We start from the raw sequence: 24,877 nt of genomic DNA on the forward strand, positions 1-24,877 counted from the left end.
CTCCCGCCGACCCCCGGGCGCCTCCGCAGCCGCCGTTTCCCCCGGGCCGGGCGGCAGGAGGGCTGACGGCCGCCGCGCTCCCCCGCGCCACGCGTGGCCGGCGGCTGGCGGGGACCGCGCCGGGACAGAGCTCCCAGCCAGAGTAAAACGCGAGTCGTTTCCCCCCCCCCCCCGCCCGAGGCTGCCGGCTCGGCACGCCCTGGGCCACGGCCACGCCGGTGAGGGAAAGGCAGCGCCCGCCCGGCGCCCGGCTGTAAGGTCGTGTTTATTCAAACAAAGAGCGAGCCGGCCCCCGCCCGGCGGCAAGCGCCCGCCCGCCCGGGCAGGAAGCGGCGCTGGGCGGCCTCTCCCGGCGGCGTGGGGCGGGGGCTCGGCACGGCACGGGGCCTCCGCCCGCAGGAAATGGCGGCGGCACGAGGTGAGGCGGGAGGGGATCCCTCATGGCGGCGGGGGGGTGCCCGCGCCCGCGCCCCCGCTCCGGCGCAGCGTTTCCTCCGCCCGGCCTGCGGCGGGTTTAGGCGCCCGAGGGCGGCCGGCGGAGCTCGGCCCGGGCCCGCGGCGGCGCCCGGGAACGGCCTCCTGTGAGGGATGGGGGTTTTCGCCCTCGCTCCGCTCGCAGGTCACGTAAAAGCCCCGCGGAGCGACCCGGCGGCGGCGCGGGGAGGGTAAGCGGCCCCGCGGAGCCGGGCTGGGCCTCGCCCCGTCTCGTCTCCTTCCCGCCAGAGCGGGTCCCCTGCGCGGTGGGCGCCCTGCGAGGCCCGGCCTCCCCGCTGCCGCAGCAGGAGCCGCCCGCGGCGTGCGCGGCTCTCTCTGTCCCCTGCCTGCGCCTGCCTTCATTACTCTCTGTCGCCTAACAGAATCTGCCGCCGTGATGTGCGTCTCGCGTGGAAATCCCCGCGGCCATCGCCCTGCCGGGGCGGGTGAAGAGGCGCTTCGGCCCGCAGCCCTTTCCCCAGGGCGGCAGGTGAGCGCTGCCCGGCCCCTTGCGATGCCCGCCGGGCCCTGCTGCCTGCAGGCAGGACGTGGCTAGGGCAGCGCCTGCAGCAGCGTGACCGGCCCTGCGTGAGGAGGGGCTGCCGGTGGATTTGGTTTTATGAAGTAGGTTGAGACCCCGCTCTTCGCTGCTGCAGCCCTTCTGGTGCTGTGTTGAAGCCACAGCTTTGCGTCTGCAGAAAACCACTTTCATTCAGCTCCAGCTGTGGGATAAGCACCCTTTTGGCAGAGACTGCAGCCCCTTACGGCCATTTTATGAAGCAGTTCGTGGCCTCGGTATTGCTTGCATGTGTAAAGCTTAAAACATAAGCCTGCTTGGAAAAAATTTAAGCTGGGGCCAGGGCAGCTGAGTCCCGATATACACTGGCAGTTGAGCACACCAGCATAAATGCAACGGAGAGAAAATTTAACAAAAAGTCAGCGTTGTGTCTTGGGCCGTCCCAGGCCTGTGCAGTGAGTCAGTGGAGTCCAGGTGCTGAACTGAACGGGAAGCAGAGCCTCACCTTTGCATGGACCCCGGCTGCTTTGCTGTGCGTTGCTGACGAGTAATACTGGTTACTGTTGGAAAACAGAAGTGGGCAGTTACAAAGACACAGCTGAGTTTGAGGGCAGGAGTAGGGAATTGCCTTCCAGGGCAGGAAGGCAGGCTGGGTGGTTCGGCTCTGCAGTCTCCTAAAGGAGAGCACAGTCAGTTCTTGAGACTTCCCGGGAGTTTCTTAGGGAGATTCATCTGGAGGACTAAGAAAGTGGAGCCAGTGACATTATATTGACTCCACTGATACTATCCTCCTAAATTAAATGGTGGAAGAACAAGGCCTGCCTGTGAGATAAAGTCAGGACCTACTTCGTCTGCCTACAAGGTTTTAATGGCAATTAGAGGGAGCAAGCGAAAAGTCGGGTCTCTCTGTAGAAAATGGTGGGTGTCTTTGGTTTGAATCGAACACAGTAAACCGTATTTGAGGGCTGTTGTGTTGCCTGTTGTTGTGTTTGTGCTTTTGGCATTGTCTCATCTGTGTGTGTTTGCTCACAGGCCCGTGGGTCCCTTTGTGCCCGGCTCCAGGACTGGGTGAGGAGGGACGCTGGACGTGCTGAAGGATTATGGTAACCAGTTTGGAAATTGTTAACTGTTTAGCCCCAGACTGCTTGCGTAAACCTGTCTGATAACCGGTGCAGCCTTGTGAAAGGGCTTCGTGTGATGCCCTCCAGTGGCAACAACGTGTACTGATACTTTAAATCGAGGGAACAGAAGGGAATTGCAAAAAGTGATCCTTTTTGCCCAGCCTAAAGGGGTTTGAGGGTGAGTCCTGCTAAGCCCAAGGGCCTTTGGGCAGCCCTGGCAAGGTCCCCGGTTAGCTGCTGGGTGAGGCGTGGTTGGGGGTATCTCATCCTTTGGCAGTTCCTGCTGCCACGAGCTCTGCAGGGATGCAGAGATCGCTGCTGCAAATCGGGGCAGCCTGTGGGGCTCAGGTGGCCAATACCAGAGCTTTAGGCGTGAGCCCCTGTCCTTCGCAGAAGATGAATTTTGCTGTGTGCCGGTAAATGCTCATAGTGAAAAGGAACAGGAAGAAAAACGCCAACAGGTACCAGGAAAAATGCATATTGCAGCACATAACTCACTGTCAGAGACAGGGACAACTCATTTTTAACTGGCTGTTGTCCTTTCACATGATCTAGTTCAGCAGTGAGCCAGCATTCCTGTGGACAGGCCAGAGATGAGAACTGTTTTTGCCTCATCTGAGACACCTTTCAATGCAAAGAAATAGCTCTCAGATCGACAGCTCAACACAGTTCTCCAAGATGAGTGCTATCCCCAGGATTCCAGATAAACCGAATACACTTGGTGTTATCCTGCTCTGGGGTGCCGTGCTGGACCTGTTCATGCCCTTTAGCTTCAGTAGGAGGCTCCCCTTTTACTGTCAAATACAGCTTCCAGTGCTGTGCGGGGTTTGGCCCTTACTCACAGTCATACAGCACTTCCCCTGACTGGTGGACTTACATGGAAGGACGAGGTTGGTGTGAACATCCAGCTTGGGTGCCGTACTGGTCTGGTCAGTAGACCCTGTAGTGGAAGTGGTGGCCTCCCCGTAAAGGATTTGTGTAAAGGTGATTCACGGGGAGAGCTGGTTTTAAAAAATTCAGGTTGTTCATGCCTTTTCTTTGCTGTATAAATATTTAAGTGACAGGGTTGGGATTCCTAAGGGAGGAAATGCTTGGGTTATTGCTGACAGGTGAAGCTTTTATTAAACAGAAACATGCAGACTCATTTCCCATATCGTTTTTAACCTAGTAGCCAATTAGTGCTTATTTGTTCTTTTTTCAGAGAGTTCTGTTGCTGCCTTAGCTGTCCTGTACCACGCCTGGCGATGACCACTGAGTCGTATTCTGCTGTGCAGGCTGCTCCGTACTCGGCCATCAGGCCTGCATCCTCCAACAGATTCATCAAGCTGGCAACGTAATGACAGAGCTGTTTGGTACCCACGCCAAGGGTGTCCGATCACCTCGCATTTGGCTCAGAAAATCTGTCCTTGCAGCAGTCCTGTGGGAGGGTTGTGAAGTCCCGGGGACTCCCAGGGCAGTTCACCAGTTGAGAAATGGTTTGGATTGGGTTCTTGTATCATCCGAGGTGAACGGCTAGTCCTGGCGCCAGGATACAGGTATGGTTTAAACACTTGAGGTGAAAGCTGTTGGTGGGGAGCAGTGGGGACCGTTCACAACAGAACATCTGCTTTCCTCAGAATCGTCGGGTTCACCAGCAGTCTTTCTGCATTAAAGGCTTTGTTGGGAGGTTCAGACGTCCTCATACCTCTGCTCTGATACTTGCGTGTTTTACTCTTTCCGATATCTACTTGAAAAGAAGAGTGTGGCTCTTGATTTTTGGCAGATAAAAGTAAAACAGTGGGTGGAAGTTGGACCCTGAATCAAGGCATACATTTTTAAGCAAAGAAAAAAAAGGTGTTAAAACAACTTGGGTGGTGCTATCTCACCACTTCATTCCCTGGCAGAGGAGCCGTACACCTTAGGTGCTGTTCTCTGGTACGGCCTTGCCAATGTCAGCAGGGCTCACGTGGCCACCTCCTGCCCTCTGCATTGGCAGTGGTTGCTGGCTGAGTCACCTGTTTCTGCTGGACACAAGTTGTTGTGCTCGCTGCAAGACATAGCAGCTGAAAGTCTCTGGCCTGCCTTACAGGGGGTCTGACAAAGTGACCGTAACGACCCTTTCTGCCCTGGAAATCTCTGAATTCCTGGTAGGCTAAGAAATGACACTGTACTTGCATAGCTGAGCGTCGCTAAACCCATCTTCTTTTGAGGCTTGCAAAACAAATAGATACCCAAGAGAAGATGGTACTAATTGCTGCCGTCATGACGTATTCAGCTCCTGTTTTTATGGTTTCTGCAAAGCCTGTTTTGGGGAGACTTTTTTTTTTAAGCTATCTGGGGAAGAACAGACAAGCTTTTGGCACACGGTTCTACATCAAATCTCTTCAGTTTTGCCAGGCTCTGTTTCTTTGTAGGCACCCTGTATATTGTAGAGGCCGCCGCCTGTTCCTGACTGTGCCCTAGAATGGAAACTTGAACCAATGATTGTTGTAATGAATGTGCAATAAATCTGTGGAAAAACTTGTCTGTTAATGACTCTTGATTGAATTCAGGTAGTTTTGACATACAGAAATGAGGCTGTTTAGAGCTAGACAAGCCTGCTTGACAGGCAGTGCCTGTCTGATTATCTGGTGTCTGGAAATGAAGCCTAAAGAAGGGCATTTCAGCTGAGCGTTGGGCCAGCCCCCACCGGACACGCAAAGCTTCAAGGACACAGCATCAGGGGTGAGAAGTTCTCGGTGCCGAGGGGGAGAACAGATCTGCGAGTGTGGAGGATACACCCAGGTGGAGGTGAGCGTGGCCAAAAAGAACAAGCTAAAAATGGTGCTTTAGATTTCCCTACAGGGGCAATCAAGCACTGCAAAAGGCCTCAGGTTGTGTTTTGTTTTTTCCCTGGATGGATGAATGAGAGCATGGGCATTCTGTAAAAATGTCTTTTAATATTTGAGACTGTAGTGCATGCTTGGGTATTTCAAAAAGTGTGTGGTAGGCGCTAACAGTTCACACACAAGGGAGGCGTACTTGATTATCTTGTGTCACAGACTTCATGTAGCGACAAGAATACGTGATTGTGAGATCAGCTTCATGGCTGGAGTGTTTTCAGCTCTGTCTAGCAGCTGTGCAGTGATAATGCCTTTTGCTATTTTTGTTTTAATTTTTAGTTCCACAGCAGACACAAGAGTGGAATTAATGATTGCTCTGGAACAGGGGAGTTCCCTAGGCATCAAATGGGTCCTGGGGGAAACAGTGATGCAGCTGCCACTGCTGCTTGGTGACAGTGTCGGCTCTGAGAAGGATGGTATCCATTTCTAACTGGAGAATTCTGGGATGCTGATGGATCTTGTGACCATAATGGTTTTCTGCTAAGACCCTACCTAAGAGGACAGAAACTGTCGTAAGGGCTCAGACCTGGCAGCTGGTTTGGGTCAGGGTTGCTTTGTTCTCTTTCTTGGGAGGCAGCTGGTTTATAGGGAGCGTGATGGAGCAGTTAATGCTGAAAGGGCATTGCTCAATGCAGGTTACGTGTAGATGTGGCAGCTGCAGAACACAGGTTATGGGAGGGCAGTCCACGGGGGTATTGCAATTCCAGTATGTATCCGTAGGATACCAGGTGTTTCCAAAACAAAGCAGGGGTGGACGTAATGCTGGAAGTGTGAGCTGAACGCGTAAAGGTGCTGGCCAATATCTGCATTGAAAAATGACAGTCTGCAGTTCTCGTAGTCGAGCAGGATGCCAATCCTTCTGGGGGCGACAGTAATTCTGACGTCTGGCGTCATCCCGCTGTGCAGGAATTCGTACTTGTGCCTGTAGGCAAGAAACATAGACAAAAAACCTGAGGGCACCCTGGCTGCTCTCAAAGGGAAGCGCTTTGTGCACATGGGTGTGTTCCAGAGCGTGCTTCCTGCTTCACAGTCCCATCCCTCCTGTGTGCCCTGCGGTTACTGCCCCAGTCCCATCCACTTTGCTGAGCAATGGCTGTGTTTGCCGAGGAGTGGTGTGCTCCGCGCTTCCGCACAGCCTTATCCCGCAGTGCTCAGACCTGCCTGTCTAACCTGTGTAACAGGCCTCTTGTTTCGTATCCCGGTCTGGCTGCGAATGGATGGGTGGTAGCCCTTAGATATGGACAAGGTCAGAGCGCAGCATGGGACTTCCCATTTTTTTCTGTGTCTCAGAGGGCAGTGTGGGTGTCCTGTAAATCGGAGGGTACACCCTTGCCACTAGGTTTCGCCTGAAGTTGTCTCTTCCTTCATGAAGGAGCTGTGTTCTATTAGGCCACTTAGGCTTGCCCCAGAACAATGCTTGTCATCCCCTCAGCCTTGCCCCTAGATAGGTGTTGGGCACCGCCAAGGAGAGAGTTGGTGAGATGACTCAGTCCTGTCCTTCCAGGTCCTGCCATGCTGCCTGCTTGTGCCCTGAGGGCCTGTGGTACTGAGCCCTCTTCCCTGCCAAAGTTACGGGAACTGTTCAGGCCCACCTTCACAGCAGCAGCGAGGGAGCATAATCCCTTGGGCAGAGGCTGCCTGGCTCACAGTGTGGCTAGGCATCGTCCAGACTATTGGACATAATTTTTCAAACCCCGCTCTCTAAATGACGTTTCTGGCTGCTTTTCCTACAGGACCTCCCTGCTCAGCCAGGGCGGTGTTGATGGGGAAGTTCCAGTCTTCGTGCTCCTTTACTAAAGGATGACATATTTTAATTGTGATTCCTGGACTGTGGAGGCCAGGAAGGTGCTCTGTATGTCAGCAGCTTTGTCATGAGGGTAGCCCTCTCCTTCCCCGTGTAGTCGCCGTTCGAGTACTGTTGAGGTTCTTCAACAGTTACTCAAACAGCTCTCCCTAGTGCGGCACGCTGCAACCAAAAATATGAGACTTTTATGGGAACATGTGCCTTTCTGAGCAGAAATGAGAAGATTTATTCAGCTGAAGTGAGTTATCTGGCATTTCATAAGGGCCAGCTTCTTCACTAACCACCTCCTCCACCCACACCGCTCAAACCTGAGAAAAATTCCCTGCAGAAATGGGTATGACAGTGACTCAAACTGAGCAATGGCCCAAGCTGCCTTTTCTCTCTAAAGTCCATGCTCATTGCTCCAGAAGAATGAGAACAAACCTCAATGTACCTCTTAGCTCAACGTAGCAAGGAAATCAAATTAGTCTGCCCACAGTGTATGGGAGAGTCATTAGTGTTAGTGGGTTTGGTCTCTCTCATTAAGCAGCATTTCTTGCTGTGTGGGAGGCGAATGCCAGCACTGCGAAGGACTGGCTATGCAGTGGACCAACTGCTGGGGAGCTGAGAGCAGCAGGCGCCTGGGGAGGAGCGTGTGCTCCAGCCAGCTGAGCTGCATCTAAAACCTCTCCCTGCATACCAGCAGGCAGAGGACAGGCAGATTTGGGCCTGTGCTACGCCATCCTTACCATTTGCTGACTGTGCGTGCTGGGGACACCCAGGTGGTATCCAGGCGCCCCGTTCAAAGGGACCCAGCAGCACCCTGGCAACTCCTGCAGGCTGAGCGGTGAGCCATTCAGACAGGCAGTAGGCAATACTCAGGCATGCCTGGGGGTGTGACTTGTTTTCTTGCTCCTGGATGCTTCACAGGGTGCCCAAATCTCACATGGGAGTCAAAGGCAATGATGCTAATATGGTGTCCAGGGAAGAGCCAGCAGGTTCAGCTGAAGCATAAGGGGAGCTGGCATTTCTGCACGCAGGTATGGCTGTTAGGTACTTCCATGGGTGGGAGAGAGATCAAAACCGTTTGCATACAACTGTGTTTAGCCAGATACGTAGTTTCTAGCTTACATGGATCTATTACTCTCTGTCTTCCCACTGGGGTTTCGGTGACCTAAAACAAGGCCTTTACAGCTAACTTCTGTAATGCAGATTTTATTCAGATTTGTTCCTGCGACTGCCTATTTCAATGTGAGGATGTCATTAAGCAGGAGGATTTGCTTAAAGGTTCCAGTATCCTTCCAACAGCAGTTCACCGTGCCAACGGTGGAATGTCAGAGGCCCCTGGTTAAGTGCTTGGTCTGGACTTTGATATAAAATCTCTGGCTGCCCCCTGCAAGTAGGAGCTCTCTCTGCTGCTCTGCCTGCAGGTGTAAATGTAGGAGGTGTTCCTGTAGGGAGACCTGTAGCCTCCACAGCCCTTACCTCGATGGAGTGATGATATGCCTCATGCACCAGGATGAGTTGTTTGCCCCCAGATAACCATGTCTCGGAGTGTTTTCAAAAGCCACGCCGATTCTGTACTCTGTATCTTCCTCAACTTCCACCTCCCAGTAATGCTTTCCTGGAAATGGGATCAGACTTCCCAGGATCCCAATACACCTGTGGGAGACAAGACAGGAATATGTGCTTTGGCAGGGACTCTGCAATGCTATTTACAGTGTTTAGGTATGTAATGTACCTGGACATTACATATCAATAAACAAAAGCCACTTTTGCTGTCTCCTTAGCGGTGCAGCACGGATTTTTGACTACAGCAAAGTCCACGTGTTGAGGACCTGACACAGAACCTGCAGGTTTCTTTGCGACACCTACCTTGTTTTTACCTGCGGGTAGCTTTGCACAACTGAGTGCCTGGGGCACTTTCAGGAATAGGGAGAACAGCATCCTGTGCTGCCTGGGTTTTCTGGGAAAGTTATTACTTGCTAGAAAAGAGTGCTCTGGTGAACCCCAGTATAGCAGGGGGAAAAGGCTACAGATTTTGTATTTTCTTCCTAAACAGCCCAGGGCTTTACATGTCATTCACCATCAGGAATGGAGCACTCTGAGAGCATGAAACTCCTGGGGCAGTTGGGGAGGAGGAGACTTGCTTAAGCCGTGTTTGGAGAGACCAGCAAGAATTGAACACGGTAGCAGAGCTTGGAATATGCTTAGGTACCTGAGCCGTGAAAGGTTTTAACAGTAGACTGTGGTTCCTAGCCTTTATGATAGGAACCATGTAGAAGATGACTCTTTAAAAAGATGTGTAGGAGAGACAGACAAAGACAATATACCACAGAGAGACCCTTCAGCTTGATTTACAGGCACAGTCTCAGAATCAAAGGAGCTGGGCACTTTGAAGATGCAAGTCTGCAAAAACACAGGTTCTGAAGCAAGAAAGTTGGGCAAAATAACCCATGCCAAATGCTTCTGAAACACCCTAACTCTATTTAAGAGGGCAACATGAATCCTGTAAGACTACACCCCAGCTTTTGCTCAGGGAAAGTACACGGTGTATTAGCTGTCATTGCTGCATCACAGGGGATAGCAGGTTGCAAAACACTTCCAGTTTTGGATGGGGAGTCACACACAACCTGTATGTTTCTGTGGTAGGGTCATCTACAGTTGTAAATTACAAAGACAAAGGATGTTGCTGGCAGACACTGAGCTCGTCTGCCTCTAGGTAATGCTGAGAAAGAGCTGCACTCGGCATTCGGAGGGCCTGATGTGTAAGGACAGGCATGCACAGCAAGACAGCTGTACTCTGTGCCACCTCAGCAGCAATCACTTAAAGCAAGTGTACAGTTCATTACAAGTGCATGTAGATGTCTTGGAAATAGCTTAAAGGCTGCTGAAATCTGGACTCAGAGAGGCTGTGCTGCTATAGCTTGAGAAGGAAAAGGAATGATGCAAAATGGATGGGTAAACATCTGTGAACAAAATATTACCGTAGTAATGAGAGTTGCAAAGCCACCAAGGCAAACTTGAGTCAGACCGTAGGAGCTGCTGTGGTTAGGAAACACATTGGTCTTTCGGAGATCACACAAACTTCAGAAAGAAGAGTTTGCAATGTAATTTCCTTATAGTATGAGTGTTAGTCATTTCAGCTTGGGAGCTTTTTCTTTTTTTTTTTTTTCCCCACAGTATCTTGGCATGAAAGAGGCTTCTGAGAGTTCACAGTGGCATCAAAAACTCAGCCTCAGAGTTCAGAGTGAGATGAGTGCCAGTTCTGGCTGTTTATGTGAAACATAAAAGCACCCAGTGGAAGTGGGATGAAATCCCATTTAGGCTTATCATGATGACTTTAATGAAGAGAATCTTCTACCTCCTGACTCTTTTCTACTGAGCCTTCTAGTAACATTGCATTTCCATGGAGGGACTAAGTTGTGGGCTTGTATTAGTCTGTGTCTGCAGATGCCCGTCCTGGTTATATGTTGTTTCCGTGGTTCTGACTGGAAACATGCATTTTGGCAAGCTAAGTCTCTCATTTCAATGGCAAAGGGCGTAATTCTGTTTTGAAAGTAAAATCTGTAGGCCCAAATAGTATCAGCTAGATCTTTCAGCAAGAGGTAAGTATTCAGATCCCTCTCCTTTTCTTAGTGTTTGCTTTGGCACTGAACTACCTGTTCAAATTTAGCTGAAGGTGCCCAACATGTAAGCAGGTTTGTATGTAATTGTGTCTGGCTGCATCTGTAATCCTCTTTATGAACTTGCATTAACTTCCAAGTGATGCTTAAGTTCCAAAGAGCAGCTAGAGAGAGAGATTTAAACTCAGGAAATCAATGAGAGCTGCTGAAAGCCCCATTAGACACTTCCTGGCATCTCTTTAAAAAAACCCAAACAGGCCAACTGTGCTTTGAAGCCTCTTTCAAAGAAGAGGGTCAGGTGCCCAAAGCACCAATAGGTTTTTTTGCCCATTCTGTAGTATTTGCTGTAGTGAACAAGTTTTAAATAAGATGAGCGTTTGGTGGTTTCCATTGGACAGAGCTCTATAAAAACAGCTCCCAAACCTCCACGTGTGAAAACGAGACCGAGCAAGGATGGGCAGAGCCTCCTGCACATTATGCGCAAGGCTCTATCACCTCAGCAGCTTGCAGAGGAAAGGGCAGGAGTGAGGGAGCTACAGCCAGCAGAGAGAAGCAGCTCCTCAAGTCCTGGAAGTGTGCAAGTGCTGGATCACTGTAATTAAGAGAACCTAATGATTATGCCTTTTTTTTTTTTTTAAATCCCACTAGTGCTGTATTAAGAGTATATGGGGTTTGGTTGGTTTTTTTTCTTGTGACATTTTTCTGGGGTTTTTGGGCTCTGTAAAGAATTAAACGGGAAGAAAGTTTTGGAATTTAACAGAAGTCGGTGCACACATCATGCAAAGGGAGATGTTGTAGATAATATGTATTAGTCACCCTAGAAATTCTCAGAGCAACAAGCCACAGGGAGTTCAGTAATGGTGCTCAGGAACAATAACCCCAGTGAAACTATGGGGCCTGGATAAATGGATACGGAGTTTTACTCTCCAAGGAACTATGGGGAAAGCCTACCATTTCAAACTGAATAGTTATCTTAGGAGTCCAACTTGAAATACCTTAAAATAAATCTGATTTTCTAGAAGATGAGTAATCCATATTTTAAAAGGACCGACAAATATGTTTGCAGTTGTCTAAAACTGAAGACAACCATAGTCACTTATGCGAAAACCAAGATGGAAAAAAACACTATAGGTTATACACACACATACAGTCTGGAAGTTTTACTTGGTTGGTGCCTGGCTTGAAAGTGAGGAGAGCTGCAATGACCAGTAAACCTTTTTAGTGGATTTAAATTCAGGGTAGGGGTGTGTCGTGGGCGAAGCAGCCACAAACCACATGCATTAGTTGCAACTGAAATTCTTCTGTATACCTTGCATTAGTTGCAACTGAAATTCTTCTGTATACCTTGTAAAGCTGTTATCATAGACAGGCAGATCACACTCCGGGTTTTCCAGTTCATCGCATGCAATTGTAAATCCATCATCTAGAATTGCCAGTAAAGGATGGGCTGTGTCCTCGTTAAGGCAGAAGTAGGTGCCTGCAAGAGAGGAGAATGCCTGAGGGTAACTCCAGCAACTCCTTATGGCATTAGGGTTTGCAGCAAGGGTGTGGTGAAATGTTGTTTGGATCCACAAAAAGATTAACCAGTGCTCTGGAAGGAATCTGTGGTTGACATTGAGAGGACAAGGTTGTCCATTTGGAGTTTTTCAAATAAATGGGTGTTTTACAGCTTAATACTGTTTAGTTATAGCCTTGTGAAAAAGAGAAAAGGGGTCTTAACCTGGTTTTGAACCCAGTCAGGGCTCAAAGGTGCAGGCGTTGCGCAGGAAGTAGCTATTCAAAGGTGAGGGGTCCTCCCTGCAATGGACTGCCCGGTTTCAATCTTCCTCAGAGCTGAAGTGATCTATTTTTAATCACTGAAAGGAGAAGGGGGGCTTAAAGGCCTCTCCATGGCCCCACTCTTCCATGCCAGGCACAGTTTGAAGAGAAGGAACCTCTACAAAGGTGCCACACGCAACATCCTTCATGCTTCAGCACCTCCTCTGAGCACCTGATCTGAATGAGCCCTCAGAGAGGTAAGTCAGCTAAGCCAGCCCAGGATAAAAGTACTTCTGCCTTTCTCCCTTTGGAGACTTCACAAAGCAGGTCTGATGCACTGCATTCTGATGAGCAGCCACGTGCATCACAGCTGCTGTTTGTAGTTGGTGCTTGTGTATCCACCCCAGTAAGTAAGAATGAAAGGTCATTCGCAGTGTTGGAGGTGAGCGCTTGCAGCTGACAGATCAATTTGCATCAGCTGTTTGCATAGTGTAGACTCAGTTTGCATAATGTAGACTCCGAGAAGATAAATCTCTCCAAATGAAATCATTATAATCAAACTGCAAATTACTTCAATGCAAATACAATACAAACAATGACAGGGCAATTACAGGCATGTGCTGCTGAAAACAAACACATGCTGTGCAAGCAGAATTGGCAATTTCAAATATTGAGTTTGATTTAAGTAGTTGAAATACACATGAACAGTGGTAAGACAATGACAGTCTTCCTCTCCAAAGATTTAAGAATGATCATTTCTTTTCTCTGGTGCCACTGATGTGTAGCAGACACATTTCTTACTGAAACATAGCCTTTCGCAGATTAATGGGTGTGTGGTCAGCTTGCTGAATAAGCACAATTTGCAAATCTCTCGCAGAAGAGACACAGGTATGGTGCGAATGCATCTGTGAGTGATGTGGGAGGTTTGAGACACCCCAGTGAAGTTGCAGAGTCATTATAGCAGTGGTGAAGATGAAAACAGGTTGCTACCTGTAAGTCATTAAAACAAGCTTTGATTAGATGGTTGGGAGGGGAAAGGGACTTCCCTTTGGGGGAGAAGCTTAATCCTTGCCCAGCGTGGCACTGAAAGCAGAGATGATAATGCTATGTCAGTTACCAAAAGCAAAGCTTCCAGCTGAAAGCTGTGACTGCCTTTTTCCTGAGGAATAAAGGGAACCAGCCCTCAGAGCTTCCCCAGCCAAGCTGGAGACGTTCTATATACATACACGGGAAGACTTTGCATATCCAAATGACTCTGGAAAGTGCTGACTGACTGTCTCAGCCATACTTTCCAGCAGCAGCAGCATTACAAGGTAATCTCTGAAGTAAACTAAAATCACACTACAACTTTCACAACTTTCTTCATTGGTGTGTCAGTACTTGGCAAGCTGGCAACATCTGGGGGCGTTGGGTTGATCTAGTCTTTTAAAATGTTTAGACATTAGTAACTTTCAAGTATCAAATGTACTGGACAGAAACAATTTTGAATTACAGAGCTAAAGCAATGCACTTATTGTTACAAAAAGTGTTTTTTTCATTCCTAAAAGGTTACCAGGTGTGTAATTAGATGTAAGAGATTAGGACCTGATCCAGAGGCCATTGAAACCAGCAGGAATCTTTCTGTTGAGATAATAGATGCTACAATAGGCTGCTGGAGTTGATCCGAGCTGTACAGTACCTGTGGTGTGTATCAGGACAGGTTCACTTCTTTCACTGGAACCACCCAGGTTTAGGGCTCTAACACAGATGCGATAGCTTTGTGTTGGCTGGAGGTGAATTAGGACTTCACAGTTAGGAATCCCAACAATAGATCTACAGAAAATAAATTCAGGGAAAATGATAGGGTAGAGAACAAAGGTAGGCCTTTGAAATCATTTTTCTGAACGACACAGAAGAAATTACATGATCAGCTTCTCTCGTAACCCATCAACAACACTTTAACTTGCACAGTTGTCAGTAGCGGGGGTAAGAGAGAGTCTGTGACAGACTATGCAGATTTTTACATTTGCTTCTGCCCTTTTCCCATACCCTGTATAGTCATTTTCGATTAACATTTATACAATTAATTTTACTAACAGGAATGTTTATAAAGGTGAATTCATCAAAGGGTCCCGAGTCCTTTCTTAGTGCTATCTGATGCCACGTGACTTGAAATGGTTTCATCTCTACCGGTCATGGACTCGATAGAATAGTGACTCACTCAGTAATAATATCGCCATTTTCTTCATCTGTCAGCTTGGACAATTCAACCATATAGGAATCAACAGGGTTAATGTCTCTAGATTCCCAGCACACCAGTGCTGCGTTTTCACAGCTTCGGATCTTTTTACTCTTTATGGTAGGTGGTGAAGGAGCTAAAAAGTAGGCAAAAGAACAATTCTAAGCTGTTGCTTGAAGAGGTTTGCAACAAACATGCTTTGAAGACTTAAAAAATAGAACAAAGTTGTTTACTAATACTATATAGTTAAAGAAACCTGCTTCCCCAATGGACAATAAACAGCAGGCAGGGTGGTTAACAGTACTATTCAAAGACTTAATTTGGACTATAAAGGTCCCAAGAGAATTAATCAGAGAAGTAACATACATAGAGACTGATTACACAACTCTTTTCTTTTTATCATTGGTTTTATTTTTGTCATAAAGGTGCATCTCTTCTCTGCTCTAAGATGTCAAAGACATCTTGGAATGAGTTCTTGAAGGTCTCACTCTGACTTGCTCAATTTGATGTCAGGATTTCACAAAAGAGAACCAGGGTCTGTAATTAATCTTGTTGCAGTTCAGCTATTGGGAAGAATTCCTGAAGACAAGCCACACTAATCAAATTGTGCTTGACTGAACTGCAGTTACAAAGGGCAGCATAGCAGGTGAATCCACAAAATATATACAGGCCAAGAAAAGGAGGGCTGGCATCCATCTGGCAGAACTGGGAGACTTGAGCCTTATTCCCAGCCCTCCTACATGCTTGCATTTAAATAAGTTATTTTGTCTCTGTGCTTCTGTTTCTTCAACTCTAAACCAGGGACAATTGGCCTGATAGGCTCTCCAAATAAAAATAGGAAATTCCCCTGCAGTCAGTAGACTTACATCGGAAGAAACAAAGCGCCCAGAAAGCATTACTGGCATAAAATTCAGAGATGACTGTGAATTTCACTATGAAGGTCACATAGTCATATGAATAAAATATTTTTACCTGTTACATAAACTGCTCTTTCACTTGGTGGACTGATACCAGAGGCATTTAAAGCACTGACCCAAAATTCATACTGTGTATTCGGCAACAAATTAGTAATGGTGCAGTATGTTTCTTTGACTTTTAGCGTATGCTCTGAAATGAAAACAACAAAGCATTTACAGTGCCTTTACACAGTTACCCACCCTTACCCAAAGCTGCCTCAAATAATGGAGTTGAGGTGCATTGTTTTGTGTGCTGAGTTCAAGAGAGCTCCTTGTGCTCCATACCCTTTAATTAGCTGTCAGGCTGTTTCACCATGCCTTCCTCTAAGGAGGCATAAATCAGGTAACGCATCAGCTTCTGAAGGAGCCACATCACTCAGGAAAAAAAAAAAACCAGAAAGAAAGGTCACCCAGCTGTCACTGAATTTTTTCTAAAAAGACCCTGCACGTTCCCACTCTGGGGATGCTGTCTGGTCAGCTCAACCCAGCAGTGGGACAAGAGCTGAAGCTATTTCACTACTCATTTCTCATTCTTCATCTTATAAAATTTGGACAGGTTCTGCTTTTTTTTCTGAACTGGCCACTTGGCACTACTGGCTCCCACTTTTGCTGGAGAAGTGACTGGGCGTTTTCAGGAAAAGGTTCTGCAAGAATATTATTAGCAAAGGCAATTTCGTCACAAGGCTGGGAAGGTTCTGCAAGAATATTATTAGTAACGGCAGTTTCGTCACAAGGCTGGGACCTTTTAGGATGGTCCTGTGGTTCTTTTTTTGTGTGTGTAGGTGATGGGGAGTTACAGCCTATTATTAGCACTGAGATAACTGTAAGATGACTGTGGGGGTTTCAGTGGGTGTGCCGATAATATGATGATTCGCTCTCTAAAAATACTGTGCCTTGCAGTGGATGCAGCGCATGCATGTCTAACGCAGTGCCCACCCCCCAAGAAAAGAAGTGCTACTGTTGAGACCTGACTCCATCCACTGTCCCCTTCCCACTCCTGCTACCCCAGCTGCTGTCCCGTCCTGTCTTTGCTCCTGTGATGGGTCCTGCTGCAGCCAGCAGCTTGGCAAACCTGGCAGGGGAAGAGCGACAAAGCCAGAAGCAGGAAATGTGGTGGCAGATCTGACAGTTTTGGTGGCGGAGAGAGTGCACAGAAGGTGCACTGGTTGCCACAGCAAGTCCAGAGGCACCTTGGAACTAGCTGTTTTTGCCAGTGGGGAGCTGAGGTGTCCCCTTGGGTCCAGGCCTCCTTACCTGCTTGTTCATCGCTGTGCCTCTCGTTGCTCACTGGTTTATAGCACAGTTGGTAGCACTCAACAGTGTCATCTGAGAAGAGGCCCCAGCAAACTCTCAGTGAGGTGCCAGTTGCTGCATTGGGAGCCTGGGGATTGATCACAGGGGCACAAGGAGCTACAGGGAGGAAAACAGGTCAGTTTTTTAATGTATAAGCATGGTATGTTGTTCACAGGCAAACACCTCTCCTCTCACAAAGGTGTTTACACAAAGCCTAGGCATTGAGTAGAGTCATATTCCTCCCACATAGAGAAAAGTTAGGAGCTGGCCCTGTAAATAGTTGCAGATAATAATCAGGTCACTGGTGTATGAACTAGTCTTGCTTCAAATCAAAATCAAAACAACAAAATACATAAGCCTCTGCCTAACCCTCCTCTGTAAACTTGACCTCCCCTGCCTCCGAGGGCTGCTGTTCCCCAGCGAGCTAGTATGGTCCTGCAGGAGCAACATCTGACACGCGCTGCACTGCTGCGGACCAGCCCAGCGGCTGAGGAGTCTCTGGAGAAAAGATGAGGGAAAAGCTGTACGACGTGGGGTCAACAGCACAAGCAAACAAGTAATAAATGCTATTTTTAATTTAAGAAAACACAATGTATGGGCATAAAAAATGCATGGTGTTCTTTCTGACCATTTGTGGTGTGCCAGAAAAGATTCAAAATCTTTTGTATTTTTATTTTTTTAATTATTAGAAATTTGTCTGGGTTTTGCTCTGTTTCCTCTGGATAACAGGAAAAATGTTTGCTAAATAGCAGAGGAACAAGCCACTGAAATCTGGTTATCGAGGCAAGCTGTGCAGGTTGTTTAAAGCAGTCTGGTGTCCCTCTCTACTTTGTTCAAGCAACTACAAGGTAAGACAAGTTATCACCAACTAAGCATGCCTGACCCCTCAATAGAAGGGGGGAGTCTTTGTGAGTCTTCTGGGAAATTATCCAGCAAAAGCAGGGAAGACCAAACTTGGCAGTTCTGGTAATTTTATACTGAAAACAAATGAAAAAAAATTAAAAATAGCTTCCAGTGTCTCTGTATACATAGGCAAACAAAAAAATCTAGAGGAAAAACTAGGGAGAAGCTAATTCAGGCTTTGCAGTTCTCCTTTAAAAGAAGTAATGGACTTCTGTTTAATACGTATCCTTAATTAAATGTAAATACGTCTGAAATAATAATCAGGTAGGAAGAGTACCTGGAATAGTATTAATGGAGTTCATCAGTTGTTCAACTTCAGAGAAATCTATGACCCGCTCTTCAAAGTCTGGCAGTGTTGAAAGCTCTAAATCCACTTCTTTCTTTAAGAATTCTTCTAGCCTGTAATTGTAGGAAAAAAAAAAAGTCTAATTGGAAGTACCATAGTGTTGGAGATACCTTCCTATGATACCTATTAGTAAGAGCAAAAGAACATCAAACTCTAAATTAACAGCTATTTCCTTAAAATAATGTTTTCATAGTTGTACAAAGCTCAGTCTCCCCATGCCCTTTGCTTGGAGATACACGGCCATACATCAGATCAGTGCTCCAAGATGCCAAACAGAGCTGGATGCTGATGGGACTGAGGGACCACGCTTTGTGTGCCCTACTCACGCAGCGAGCTGGCTGCGGCACACTGCAATCCCACTGAGCAGGTGAGTGAGATTTCCCCAGCACCCCTCTGTGGGAAGCAAGCTATTAGCTCCATGACTTTCATTATTTAGAATTTGTGACACTATTACTAATTCAGGACCTCATGGTTCTAGGTGTTGTGAATTTGAAACAAAGGGGTATCTTTTCTCTCTGTTTTCATAAATGATGACAGTCAATTTAAATGTATACTTTTTGCAATTGATTTAGTGTGCCTTAAGATTTCTTCCAACTGCTCCAAGATCTTTCAGTATCTGTTTTGAGCTCCCACAGATTGACTTTCTACCCCTCTATACTAATGCATGAAGAAGCCTAATCCCTACATAGGGAGCTCAGTTTTAGGCAGATTTGTATCCAGAGCATTTCTTTCAGGATCATTAGCAATCCTGTTTCTCAGTCACTGAAATTAGGTCCTTATGACTAAACCGAAAACAGTGATTTATTCATGCTCTAACTCTCCCTTTGGGTTTTTTAAAATTGGCTCAAAACTAGTTTTGAGTGTTAAACTTCTTAGAGCAACATTTTCTGCTGCAGTTTGAACCAGAAATACTGAAGATTTCAATAGCTGTAGTAGCTTAGATAACATTTGTGTGCCTGAACAGAGTCCAGAACATGCAAGTATCTCCAATAACCAGGCCCAATTAGCAGGAAGGAATGTGACACAAAATCCCAGACTTTGATACTACCTGTCAACCATGGTTACTGCTGCCTGTGGAAAAAAGAGAGCGAGCATTAAAGACAGAAAAGATACATTTCTTGCATTAGTCTACATCATGCTGTTGGCCTGTCATACATGAATTGTCCCAAATGCAGCCCTTAGAGTGAGCTAATTGGCCCTCACCCAGCACTAAGAACAAAGCCGTGCCTAACTGTCCATACAAATGGACAGATCTTGGCTGAATTTACAGTAAGATAACATGCAGTATCAGGCAGTGACCAGTGTCTACCCATCTAGACTCTAGACTGTATCCTTCCTCAAGTGTCCAAAATGCCAACAGATCCTTCACAAACAAAAAAACAACAACAGCTGGGGAAAATAACTTAGTGAAATTATCTGCATTGGAGGCAGTGCATGTTACTGGAAGACAGACGTCTTCTCTCATCCCTGGAGAAACCTAAGCAACTGAGAGCTCATGACCAAGAGCTATTCACTTCTTGGTGAATAATGGTTCCTAGGGGTGATGTAAAATTGTTTACGAGCTAAGAAGACAATAAGGTTATTCCAGAGATGCAGAGGAATGGGAAAAGTCAGCTCACGTGAAGAACTCCGCAGGCTGGAGTGACACAGCAAGCTGATCCATTGCAGCAGACTGGAGGTGTTAGATCTGTTTACTGTCCGGTTCCGAAGTTACTGTGGCTGTGCTATAGAAATGCTCCCACCCACCTGAGTCACAGGACAGCTCAGATTAGAGCAATCGCTCATCAGCAGTGAAAATTCTCATTTTTTTCCAATTATTTTTCTACCTGCTAAAGAAAAATAACTTCTTGACACCTCCTCAACAGTGGGATTCGTCCATCACTTTGCAGGAGCTCCTGACGTATTTAGTTTGGAGCCTCCTGTTCAGCTGAACTTTCCAACAAAATGAGCAAGAAAAAGAAACATCTTACAAAGTGGTTGCATCAGCCTGCCTGCTGTGAGCCCAGAATAGAGCAAGAGAGCTGAGCCTGCATGAGGCAATGAACACTAAGTGCTTCCAGAGTTTCCCGAGATAAGCTTTTTAGAGAGAGATCTTCTCTCTGAACCCCAGTGAGACTCATAAATCATTGAGCATCCAGGCTACAATCTTCTGCTGCTGCTTCTGCATTTTGGCCTCGTTGTGTTGCCCCACTAAGTCAATGCCACCATGCCAAGCACCTGGAGCAGTGACAGCACCATGGACCGAGCACCCCAGATGCTCTCTAGAAATAAACCCACTTGGGACTTCCCAGCTGGGGACTACTTGCAAGCAGCAAAGAGCATTTAGAAGGGGCCTTGCAAGTTAAAGCTCTTTACCTTCATAAAATTGGCTTTGTCATTTTCCAGGTAAAGCTCCCGGGTTGTGTCTGTCAGCTCCTTGCAGGTGTCGAGACGTTCCCCACAACTGACCAGCTGCCCATATAAAGCTTCCAGCTTCTGCCTCTTCTCTTCCCCCAGTGCTTCCAACTGTTCTTCGTACTTCTGAGCAAGCACTTGCACTGCATCGTTGTAATGCGCCTCGAAGTTCTGCTCCTGCCTCCCAAAGTTTTCCTGCAAGGCATTTGGGGGTTTGTTCCTTGGTGTCAGGCCTGATCCATAGCTCAGCCAGAGAAAAATCTTACTCAGGTCTGCCTAAAATTCTCCTTGCCAGGGAGGCAATGCCAGTACACAGAAGCTGTAATTTGACTAATTTGCATTTTTTAGGGGTTTATTCTAATCATTCATCCCTACTGAGGCACAAGAGAGTGTTGGATCTGGTTCCAGGCATAGTAAGAGCACCAGAAATTATAATAAAAATAATTATGCAAGTCAACTGTCTCCAGCCTAAGCCCGGGGAGCACAATTAGGGATATATCCTAGCCATAATCTCACAAGTGTTTCCACCAACACAGTCAAGCACATCCTTCCATGAGAGAAACCATGGCAACCCAGTGGGATCCATGGATTCACACTGGGGGAGCTGAGCAGCTAATGCTGGTATCCTCACTCACTGCTGGAGAAAGCATTAGGAAGGAAGATTTAAGGAGCAGGCAAGGCTTTATTGCCAGTAGCTGCCCACTGCTCAGGCACCGATGCCCTTCTGTGCCACATGCAGCAGAGAAAAGGCAGTAGGTGCCTTGAGTTACTGCTTCAGTTTGACTTGCTACCAGCTGGGCTCCTTCCCCTGGGGCCAAGTTGGCATCAGGCGAGCAGGAGCACAGCCCTTGAAGTGCCGTAGCTTGATGCAGCTGGTCCAAGGGTTTGCCTGTATCTGGCACTTCTGTGAATGAAACTGAGTGAACACGAGGGGTACACTCTGGATGGACTAGTTAGATGACAGTCTTTGGCCATTTAAAACTAAGGTAACCTGAGTGGGGATCACTTTATTTCTGAATGCAAGTGTCTGCACAAATGCTTAATATGGTTTTACTAGCCCACAGAAAAAAATTCATTAGGATGAATTTTCCTGAGTACCTCAGTCTAGGCCAACCCCAAGATAACTCTGTGCTCTGTTACTATAATTACTCACCGTATTAACAACTGAACACTATGACTGTCAAAACTGTTCTAACCACAGTACCACAAAGTCAGCCCAAGAAAAAATGCCTTACCTCTACGGTGATGAAGATTTCCTCCAAGTGACTGGCAAAGTTTTCCATCTGAGCAATCTGCTCTTCCAACTTGCACATATTTTTATGAATCTCCTCCTACCAAAACACCCAGTGTGATTCTTAGTATGTCTGAACACTATTTTTGAGGGACCGCAGTACACTTGTATTACTCTTACCCTTTCGCTTTCCACAGCACTGGGGAGCTGTGCCACCTCATGATCCTTGTGTTCACCAAACAGTTTGTCAAAAGCTCGGATTGGCATCTTGCAGGTAGAGCAAAAAACATTTGCTGCTTCCTCCTCCTCACTGACAGCCTGACTGCTCCACTCATCCGACATGCCGCCACTGCTAAGCCCCTCTCTGGACCATGTGTGGCGCTCAGCCTCATCCTCTGCTCTGGCTTTGCTCTGATCTTCATCTTGAGAAGCCTCACCAGGAAATCCCTGCTGCTTTGTGCTTTGACTTTGATCTTTCACTGGAGAGCTGCTTTTTGATGCATTATATATGGAGCCTTGTGATCCTGCTTTTTCTGTGCGAGCAGGTGGCCATCTGCTTTCCACCATCTCCAGATGTCCTCCAAGAAGCTCAAGCTCTTTTTCTCTATCCTCATCAAGTCCATACATCTTAGCCAACTCTGCAACCTCCTTTTCCAAGTCATATCCAGCTTCTTGCGAGCGCTGAAATTTTTCGCTACTCAATGCAGATTCCTTTCTGGTATCCCCCAGAGATCTGTCTTCTTGACCAGATGGCTCTTCGGGAAAGATATCAAACCTCTCCTTTGATCCATAAAGATCCATGTGATAAAATATCAAGCCTTCAGCCTCACTAGACTCTGGGACTGGTGGGGAAGCTGAATGACTGGGCGACTGGTAACTAGTTTCATACTCTCTTGTGCTGCCAGATCTGGATGACATTGGTATCCTCAGTGGGGCTTTTGAGATGAGTCTCAAACCTGTAAAAGGTAAGAAAGATCCTTAGCTACATACTTAGATATCAAGCATGAGTTTTTCTTGCTTAAAAATATACAGATGGAATAGGTTTGGCTGAGGACTGCTCAGGGCCTGGAGGTAGGCATGGGAAAGACCAAAGCTGATAGCGAAGCCACGGGAAGCTTGTTTTTTCTTGCCTCCATGCAAGCCGTCTCTGGTGTGCATTCTATGTTTTCTGAGTGGCTCATTTGTGACCCTGATGTCTGATTTCCAAACTGTGGAATAGTCCTGTCCTCAGCTCAACACTGCGACTGTGCTTCAGGTGCACGTAGTGCTGTTCTGTGCAATTGGAGATGGCCTGGTTTGAAGTCTGCTCACCCTTCAGCTGCTGTCAACTGCTCTTTCTCAACTGTCAGCCAGGCATACTGTAGGATGCCCTCTCTTGTGACCACTGATGCCATATGACGCAATAGTAAATGCCCTGAAAAATCCTGTTCTGGATTTTTCAAGTTGCCATTCTTGATACTGAAACTTGAGGTTTCTTTTAACATTATTCTCAGTCCAGGTCTCAGGTCCTTTCTACAAAACAGGGAAAAATACTGCCCTTTGGGGGTCCTCAGGTGCTGTGAAAATATGTATTTTAACATAAATGAAGCTCAGAAAAAAGATCGATGATGATCCCCATGATAAAGCATAGAGTAATTAGGAAGCAAGGCAGGTCATTGGCCCCTGAATTGAGAGAAGCCTGCTCTGACCTGGAGCTTGCACACTTTGTTCATTCTGTGCAACGTGGGAGGTGCAAAAAGAGCATATGGATGCGAAATGCAAAGCTGTATGATAAAGCAGATGCATGTGGGACAACAGTAAAGGTGCAAGGGCAATCTTAACCCTGACTCCCCAAGCCCACTCTTTCCAACCAGCACGTATTAACAACAGCACGTGAAACAATGCTAGTACAGAGGGACCACATGGTGCTCTGTCAGAGCTGCAACATCCCTGCGGTCCTCCACTGTTCACCAGCACTAACAAAATCGCGGCCACAAAACTACTCAGGTCAATTTTCTCAGCAGTTTACTACTACAATCAAAAGAGTTCATGGAAAGATTTCAGCTGAATATTAATGAACCTATAGTTACATCTAGTCCTAGCTCAGTGAAGCATATGAAAGCTTTAAAACCACTTTCTCGCAGAAAAAAGCCAAAAGGTCAGTCAGACATTAAGGTTACCAGAGCTTCTGCAGCAGCTTTTACATAAGCTTTGCTTTCAAACTGCTTTTTATGGTCTTCGTAGTTTTGAGTACTTGCTATCACTTCAAATTTATTTCATCAATATTTTACTAATATTCCTGAGGATTACTTAGCTAACAAAGTCAACACAGTCAGTGACTTATTAGAAAGCAACTTCTCGAACCAGTGAAAAATGTTAAGAAACTCCCAACTCTCCAGTTTTATATCAATGACTGAAAACAGTCCAGCCTACCAGATCTGCAAGACAACACACACAGAAGTTCAGCGTTTGTCTTCTGGCACTGCAGACATGGGTGTGGATTCTACAGCTAGCAATATCTTACTCTAGACAAAAACACTGAAGTTAGGCAGAAATACTATTTATGCTAAAGGTGATAAAATAAATCATGCAAATTTTAACATATTAAACAGAGAAAAGGTCTTGACACATACCAGAAAATGTTGTCTGGCTCCCACAAAGACTTTTTTCCCCATAATTATAACAATAAGGCTTGCTTTAGAAGCTACTACTAACTAGAAAAGTGAATTAACAAGTATTTTTCCTACCAAAATGGTAGCAATTAAATTACATAAATTAAAATGAACATAATTAAGCTCGTCTGGAACCCTGCTGCCTAAATAAGATTTTCAGATGAGTGCTCAGTGTTTGCTCAGTTTACAGGCACAGATACAATTACAGTGAAGAATGTTTAAGTCCGTGACCATCAATTATCGAAAATATATAACAAAGAATGTTACTGCCTGAACACTTGCCTTCTATCTTAAGACGTCGTAAGTTCTTCTGATAGCTCAGATGGCATCAAACTTCACATTTATTTCCCCTAGTAAAAATTAATTCACACGAAAGCAATTCCCTGCCACTTTCCTATGACTGCAGTTGGAAGACTTATTACCGTAACCCTAGACCGGCTCTTTGCTCAGGGGACATACCAGCAATGAGCAATGGAACAAATATAGATGTGCCCTGGCTGTCCTTCAGCAGCGTGCTGCTTGAGTGTCACCAGGATGAATGTCAAACGCCGAGAAAAGGCTCTGAAGGTGGATTCCTGGATCTGAAGTACTTGGAACAATTATACAGACACCTTGCTAAAGCCAGAGCACCCTCTCACTTTCTGAGCTGGTATTAATAAACGCAGCAGAGTGCAGTCATTGACTCTAGGTGTGATTTCCAAGGCTGTGGTGCTAGGCAGAGTATGGTGTGTGGGATACACAAAAC

The 24,877-nt window shown here is 46.7% G+C and overlaps 1 protein-coding gene, 1 long non-coding RNA gene and 1 other non-coding gene across 5 annotated transcripts; 2 read left to right on the plus strand and 1 right to left on the minus strand.

Annotated features, from left to right (window-relative positions):
* The first annotated feature begins 351 nt into the window (after window positions 1–351).
* Window positions 352–3,395, plus strand: LOC143164851 (uncharacterized). The gene is made up of 4 exons (XR_012996156.1): window positions 352–418; window positions 858–964; window positions 2,024–2,094; window positions 3,314–3,395. It is a non-coding gene; the product is annotated as an uncharacterized LOC143164851 (long non-coding RNA).
* Window positions 1,724–1,854, plus strand: LOC143165302 (small Cajal body-specific RNA 15). Its single transcript, XR_012996239.1, has one exon.
* Window positions 3,396–4,608: 1,213 nt separating the features above from the next.
* FSD2 (fibronectin type III and SPRY domain containing 2) lies at window positions 4,609–24,501 on the minus strand. Of its 3 annotated transcripts, none has more exons than XM_076347863.1 (13): window positions 24,415–24,501; window positions 21,662–22,437; window positions 21,486–21,581; window positions 20,212–20,445; window positions 18,905–18,927; window positions 17,788–17,909; window positions 16,569–16,724; window positions 15,331–15,465; window positions 14,341–14,494; window positions 13,819–13,952; window positions 11,727–11,859; window positions 8,242–8,418; window positions 4,609–5,895 (listed from the first exon to the last, which is right to left on the minus strand). In XM_076347863.1, the coding sequence occupies exons 2-13, from the start codon at window positions 22,397–22,399 to the stop codon at window positions 5,643–5,645; spliced, it is 2,355 nt and encodes a 784-aa protein (XP_076203978.1). In that variant the 5' UTR covers window positions 22,400–22,437; window positions 24,415–24,501; the 3' UTR covers window positions 4,609–5,642. The 3 variants fall into 3 exon arrangements, with proteins under 3 accessions (XP_076203978.1, XP_076203976.1, XP_076203979.1); XM_076347861.1 differs by lacking the exon at window positions 24,415–24,501 and adding an exon at window positions 24,094–24,403; XM_076347864.1 differs by lacking the exons at window positions 4,609–5,895; window positions 24,415–24,501 and adding an exon at window positions 24,094–24,403 and having other exon boundaries at window positions 8,294–8,418; window positions 11,692–11,859.
* Between the last annotated feature and the right edge of the window lie 376 nt (window positions 24,502–24,877).

The sequence above is a fragment of the Aptenodytes patagonicus genome, chromosome 10 (assembly GCF_965638725.1).
Source record: "Aptenodytes patagonicus chromosome 10, bAptPat1.pri.cur, whole genome shotgun sequence".
NCBI classification, from domain to species: domain Eukaryota; kingdom Metazoa; phylum Chordata; class Aves; order Sphenisciformes; family Spheniscidae; genus Aptenodytes; species Aptenodytes patagonicus.